We start from the raw sequence: 7,353 nt of genomic DNA, 5'->3' as shown, positions 1-7,353 counted from the left end.
ACGGTTAATTGAATGGTGCATTGTTACAGCATATGATTGTGGTTATTATTATTATTGCACAGTGATAGATTACTCTGAGACTCTGAGTGATGAGAGTTCATCAGAGCAACAGCTTGATCAACTGCTTCTATGAACTAGCCTGACATTTCTGTGTTTCAGCATCCAAAAGGAAAGTTACACTTCAGAGCGTGCAAAAGAAAGAAAGAAAAAGAGGCAATCAGTACTTTAAAGTTGCTTTAATTCCTTTTTTTGTTTTTTTTTTAACATTTATTCCAGGCTGCATATCATTACCACAGTTTTGACATGTATATCATTAATATCAGTTAAAACATCAGAAAATAAAAACAGCCATAGAAAACATTGTCACATCTGGACACAGGTGTATTTAAAGTCCTGTAAGCATTACATTCACACTCACACTCACACACTCATGCATGCACACTCTCACCTTTCTGACTTTTTTTCAGAATCAAGTCATGATTTACTAGACTGGTCAGACCAGAAAACATTTCACAGAACTTCAAATACGGCCTGAAGTCAGATGTGCGGGTTACACTGGAATAGTCTTATTAAAACATTGCAAGACAGAGTCATTCACCATTAATGGGAGAGACATAAAAGCTCTTGCTTTTATTCTCCTACAAAACAGCTAGCTATTATTTTAAAATCAGATTTGTTTTTACAAGACAGAGTAAAATAATAATAAAAAAAGACATGTTGGGATATGAAGTGTTTCAAGAGCATAAAAACATTATGAAAGGCCACTAATCAGTGACTAGTCCCACACATTTTAACATTGTTTGCATCAATGGTGCAAGAGAACACTATAAAGTACTAGACCATAGGTAGCATTGTTACCATAACATGGACATTTTCCTTCCTAGTAAAGTCACACATGTAAGATTGTCTCGCTAATACGAGAAGTGGTCATTGATTAATCATACAATATTAAAATCCTGTACAGGAACGGTGGTCGGACAGTAATTGAAGGTTAGGGCTCTTGTCACTCGGCTAACTACGGGGTTCTGGTTTTTCTGTGAAATGCAGTCGCTACCTACTACATCACCCACGATGCAAATGGGTGTGGGAGGAGGGTGTGCGGTTACTACGGCTCTAGATGTGAATGTAAACAGGACAAAAACACGGAAAGATGGACGTTTAAATGATGCTTCAGCGAGTGTGCCTATTAAACACGTGAGAGTACGTTTACCGTGTTCGTGTGCGTTACTGTGTTTGCAGCGGCGATGTGGACGTGACTGGGGTCAGACACACTGATCAACTGTACTCGCACCAAGTTAACACTGAGTTAGACCGACACCCGATGGCGCTGCAGTGATGTTGCACACACTGGTTCACGAATACTGTCTTTATACACTGTACACAAGAGTTTGAGAGTGGGAGGAAAAGCCACTGGCAGTGTCCCAGGCAGTGAGTTTTACTTCTCCATCTCATAAAGTCATCTTTAAACAGAAATTGTGCTTGTGTGTAAAATAAAACATGGACCAAACATCACTGTTGACACTGCCATCCAAGGTAACCTGCTGAGAAAATAAAAGCAAAAGAGGGAAAATGCAGGACGAGGAAGAGAAAGAAGGAGGAACTGAATAGTATTGGTCACAGTATCAAATCATGGATGTTAACTTAAGCTGGAAACAAAAACAATACTTTTATGTAACATCCTTTTTTTCCAGGTTTATGACACCATTTCCATTGAGTAAAAAAGGAAATATGTTTTTTCCCTTTTGTCCCTTAGTCCTGATCCTCTTCAGAGACTTGAACAGCTTTACATAGCACCTGACAAATGTTAAGTGGCAATTATCCATCCATTGCTTCCTTTTCAAGACTTTCCTGCTCCCTCATAGACAGTTGGAGGGAAAATGTTCCATGTGAGTTTTATTTCCCCTTTTCTGAGATATCTGGAGGAGGCAGTGGGAGATGAGAACAGAATCAGGCATCCTTCCTTTCAGTTTTCAGTTTTTTGGCACAATGTCGAGCCTTCTTATGTCCATTGTCTCTGACTCCATCTCCAAAATTCCCGGCTCATATTCAAAAATGCATTAGTCAATGTCTGTATGTGCACGTAAATAAGTAAGGAAAGGGACACATGAACACACACTTTTTTTTTTTTGAGCTCACTTTTCAAGTCTTACGGTAATGTTAAGTTAAAGAGGGAATGTGAATGGGGTGGCACAGTTCAGTTTCTATCTAAACATGGCTTTCTGATTCACTGGCTTATTATCTTTACGCATGAGTATCCAGTTAGTTTATCCACCAGTTTGTGTGAGAGATGCAGCAAAGAATTTCTGTGGTAAACACGCAGCACATCACGTAACCAGTAAGGATTCAACAGTCTACTTTTAATGAAATTAGAACAAAGCCCATGTTGACTATTTACAGCTCTGTACAGGGCAGGTGTGTGCTTGTGTGTGTGTGCTCTGAATGTAAATGTGTCCGGAGGTGCTGAGAGCGGCCGAGGTGCCTCCACAGGACAGCAGCGCACAGATACCAGTGAAGAGGGAGATGTTTCAAAGGTAGCAGAGAAAAAGATACTGTATCAAGGCGCTTTACGTGAGCAGCTCCATCGCAGCGGTGTTGCAATGAGGAGCCGAGTGTTTATCCATGAAGAAAAGAAGAAATATTGACCTTTCTATGATTTTTTTTTCCTGTAGTGATAACTGTAGATGGGAAGTTGGTCTGTGAAGTACCATCATTTTTTTTTTTTTGTTGATTTACAACTTGTCATGTTACTGGTGAACTCAGGATAAAATTCAGTGGACCATGGCAGACTGGGGTCCTGTTGGTGCTTAAATCCAGCCAGCAGTGGCTGAGCTCTGGCATGAGTGCTGTGTTGGGGCTTCCTTTTGGCTGTGAGAACTGGGCTGAGGCAGTACTGGGTGCGACTGGTCTCTAATGGACTGAGGACTGTGGTCGGGCGGCGGGGTGAGGCCGGCTGGCGGGATCCAGTTGGTCATTGGGAACGGAGCGTCGGTTCTGGTCTGGTCGGTTGGTTGCGAGGTATTTTGCTCTCATACTGGAGGTGTACTGTAAAGACAGAGGACATCGAGAAAGACAGAAGGCACAGGGGAGGGAAAAAAATAAGCAAGAAGAGGAAGTAGGAGGAAAAAGAGACAAAAGACAAAGGCCATTGACAAAAAATGATTACGATAGATTGTGATTACAATTATGATAGATAGATAGAATGGTGATATAAGAGGAAAACACAAACATACATTGGTCAGCAGAAATGCTGTGACCAGTCATTTGGACAGCCGGAGGTTTAATTACAAAAGTCAGTCATTATTTACCAGCTAATAAGATCTAGATGATGTTATTGTAAATTAGCAGATGTGGTTCATCCATAGTTAGTGCTCTACTTCTGATGTAGTAGGTTAGCCTGGTATGAGTTAGTGGTCTTGTGTGAGCACCTAGAGAGGTACAGTTGCAAGTGTCTGCTTTCCACAACACGGTGGAAGACAGAAGAGCAGCTTTGCACAGAAGTCGTGTGGCCGCTTTGCTGGCTGCTGAAGTTTACAGTGGAGGTGGGAAAATAAGTGCCACTCTGGCAGTTCAATGGTGAAGGGTGAGCGGGCACAGAAACAGAGGACACAAACACCTCAACCAGAAGATGCACACATAGACACAGTGTGGGAACAGGAGGGAAGGGAAGCAGGAGCTTTAGAGGTCTGGGCTCCAGTTTGCTTAGGGGCTGAATTTTCAAAAAGTCGGTTTTGATCAGGTGGAGAAAAGAAAGGCATCTGTTGAAAGTAATCATACTAGATTGGTTCAATTCTGCCAGTCCACGGGACTGTAATGTATACTGTGCATACTACTTGATAGAACGTCTACAAGTACAGGCCCAGCAGCACCTTGTCAAAGTCACAACAGTTGATACTTTATTTTTCAAAAAAGTCATTTAAGATTCAAAATGTCTCCTTCGCTGGTCAGCAAAAAAATAAATAAAAATATTCAATGTTATGTGGTCTGTACAACCTCACTGACAACCAGGGTCAAATCAACCAGACTCTATACATCAGAAATAGAGGCCAACTTTAAACCTACCGTGACATAACAATATGAATGATCAAAACTCCCTCCTTCGATGCAAGAGCTAATCCTACTAACAACAGGCTTCTCTTAGAGCATGTTCCAGTTAACCCAGGCTGCCAAAATGACCTTTGTGAAGACAATCCATGTTTGCAATCTAGTTTGACTCTTGCAGTGGTGTAGGGATAGGGGACTAACTTCCAATATCCACATAAAGCGTGTCATGAGACATCAGAGATGGGATAATCGATAGTTCTGACTATTTTCCCTGTATTACTCACAGTGTTTCAAAGAAGGCATCTCTGTGGGTTTGTAGATATGCCCCAGCTGAACTGTGGGTATTGGAAGATAGCTGAGGGAGAGTATATTCTAGAAAGTGTGCACTTACAGAGGGTGGAGGGGACTCCCTGCCAATCAAGGGGGTGTTCTCACACCGAGGGTTCTGAAAGTTTGCGTTCTGGCTCCTGCATTATAGAATAAGAGGTTACTGCATGTGGTCACAGCTCCACTGAGCGCTTGATCTGTGGTCCGCTCATTGTGATTATGACAAAAGTCCTTTGGTAAATTACTTATTTTTGTAGATGTTGAAGAAAAAGCAAATATGATTCATCTTTTTTTTTTTTCCAGGATGCTCTGGATTGATGGGAAAATTCTAGAGTGGAAATAAGCACTTGAAATTTTTCAAATTGTTTAAGCTCCATCAATATATGTCAATACATCAATATGTCCCTGCCACTGCTCCGCCACCAGGAGACGTTCCTGGATTAAAGGGGCGAAAACGTTGATGAAGGTGGTTCCTGGCCGATGACCCTGCAGCTGATCTGTGGGCCCCGGGGGTGTCACAGGCAGCAATACATCTACTGAACAATAGCTTAAAACCAAATAAATTGTTTTATCTTTATTTTTTTGTTACTTTAAATAAAAATATTATATTTACATTAACGGGAAATCCATTTTCCACAAATTTCCTGTAATTTACTGAACTGATTTCCCAATATTATGAGACTTTGGTCCTTTGGAAGCTGCTAGCAGAGGACCCATGTCCTTGAGGGTCAAATTCAACTAATACACCACGTAAAAGTAACTTAAATGAGGCTGAATTATTATTGAATGACAGCTAGCTAAGCTTTTATAAAAGATGTAAAGCTGGTGAAATATTCAAGCCAAGAGAAAACCTCAGACGGGTAACAAATCTATTTTCAATACTATTCTGGTATAAACCACAACCTATTATATGACAAATTTAATAGAAAGAAACCCCTTTACAACTCCGTGGTGTGCTTTGCAGTCATAGTGTTGTTTGATTCTCATTCAAAACATCAACCTAATTTGGCAGAAAAACGTTGAAAATAACGTAACGTTTTGCACAGAAGTGGTGCCTATTTTCCAATTAAAGGAGTCAGAGATGCCATATTTTGCTTAATTAGCTCAAACAGTAAGTAGCAGGGGCAAATTGAAGATTTAAGTATTTTTTTTTCTCTATATATCTCACAATGTATTTTGAGCAAGCCTCTCAGTCCTGCAGCAACATCACATGGCAAGCAAGGGGAAGTTATTACATTAATCTTTATGACTGCAAATATTCACTCATATCAGGATTTTCTCAAATATTTAGGACATAAAAGGGCAGGCTGCTGATAAAGCGTTTCTATAAGCACAAACGGGGAACCTATGATAGGTTTCTAAATCACTGCACAAAACACATCGCTGACAGGTTTTTCACAATGGACACGTGAGCGTAGTACATTAAAAAAATATAACATTTGAGCATTTCATAGGTAGTAAATATTCTCACACTGCTAGTCTGGGTCACGGGGGCAGGCACCAGCTAACTACGTGTTGATCCTGCCAGCCGCTCGCTGGCGGTGGGTGCTAACTCACATGTATTCAGTGACCGGGGCATTGCTGACAGTGTGGGCTGTAGCGGGCAGGCTAGCTTCGCTACCGTAGCTGGAGCCACAGCTGTAGAGACTGGGCATGTGAACGCGGTACAGGTTATCGTGCACACCGCCACGTGAGGCGCCCGACTCGTCCTCTCCGTCTTCCTCATCCGTCCTTCAATTGGTCAGGTTAAAGGCAGAGCACGGGAGGGCATGATGAACAGGAGGGGGGGAAAGGTAGAGGGGAAGGGGACATCCGAGAGAAACAACAGAGTGTAAAAAAAAAAGTGGTTGAAGTGGAGGTTAGGAGTGGGAAGGTGTTGCTTGAGATATCAGGAGCTCCCGGAACACAAAAGACTCAGTAAAACCCATCATTCGAGCTCCAAAGCAGCTGAACAAGAAGAGACGGAACATTGGCAGCTTACTGTACATCCACAAAATAGATCCACTAAGAAAAACCCAGAAGAGTCCAAGCTGGAGGACAAACTTGTTTTGTTTTTTTTTAATTTCAGTGCAACATTTAATAATATCAAACTGTAAAAACAAAAAACAAACAAACAAGAACCCAAAAAAACAGCAGACTCTTTCATATCATCACACTAATTCTGTATAAACATGCAGTCATTGTCCTCATGCAGCCATCCATTACTGACAGAGAAGATTTGCTCCACTTACTGAGTCTGAACCAAATTCATCTAACAGCATCCAATTTCAAGAATCCTTGTTTTTTTTATTTTTTATTTATTTAATTCGTGCATTACCATGTACCCAACAGAAAAAAAGCAAAAGCATCAGGCAAAAGAGGAGATAACATGACTGAACTGAGCAAACCATTTTTTACGTATAAATGGTTGAAGAAGTAAAACGGCCAGCAACGTAACATAATGAGCCATTAAATAAGATATGTGCTGATTTGGAAGTTGGATTTCTGGCTACAGATAAGTTATAATATCAATTACAACATCAATGCACTCTTAGGTTGACCCTATAATCAAAATAACTTAATTGTCCGTTTTGTTGCTTGTGTACAAGTTGTCAACATACTGACAGCACCACCTCAGAGGAAAGAAGGAGTGAGTGGCATACAAAACTGTTAAGTATTTACAGACACTGAGGAAGAAGAGGAGTTGCTACTCAGTCGGACCACGAGAGGGAGCTGTTTCACTCCTTTAAAAAAATGCTTTGTAAGTATGCAGCCCATAAAACAGACTGCTGCAGTCCATTCACTTTAGTATGGAACCGACCCAGAGCAGAGTTATTCTTGTTACTTTCAGGGATATGTGAATTGCTGCTTAATACCTGCTGGGCCATTTGCATTTATAGCTTGCATCTCAAATTCAACAGAAAATCCACTACTGCCGTACAGTTGTGTCTTATCAGTCAAATCATTTACCAGAGTGAAAACACCTCTGTGTGCACACTTAAGACA

The 7,353-nt window shown here is 41.0% G+C and overlaps 1 protein-coding gene across 1 annotated transcript in view; it reads right to left on the bottom strand.

The window, feature by feature from the left end:
• Positions 1-221: 221 nt before the first annotated feature.
• ttyh3b (tweety family member 3b) overlaps positions 222-7,353 on the bottom strand; it is a 30,831-nt gene continuing 23,699 nt past the window's right edge. Inside the window, exons 13-15 of the mRNA XM_061720080.1 lie at positions 5,926-6,099; positions 4,433-4,508; positions 222-3,042 (exon numbers count right to left, since the gene is read on the bottom strand). Of these exons, the coding sequence (XP_061576064.1) occupies positions 2,908-3,042; positions 4,433-4,508; positions 5,926-6,099 (385 nt within the window). The 3' untranslated portion in view covers positions 222-2,907. The remainder of the gene's footprint in view (positions 3,043-4,432; positions 4,509-5,925; positions 6,100-7,353) is intronic.

Source organism: Cololabis saira, chromosome 1 (genome assembly GCF_033807715.1).
Source record: "Cololabis saira isolate AMF1-May2022 chromosome 1, fColSai1.1, whole genome shotgun sequence".
Lineage (NCBI taxonomy): Eukaryota > Metazoa > Chordata > Actinopteri > Beloniformes > Belonidae > Cololabis > Cololabis saira.
Note: the sequence above shows the minus strand (reverse complement) of the source record. Positions and strands in the feature narration are given on the sequence as shown.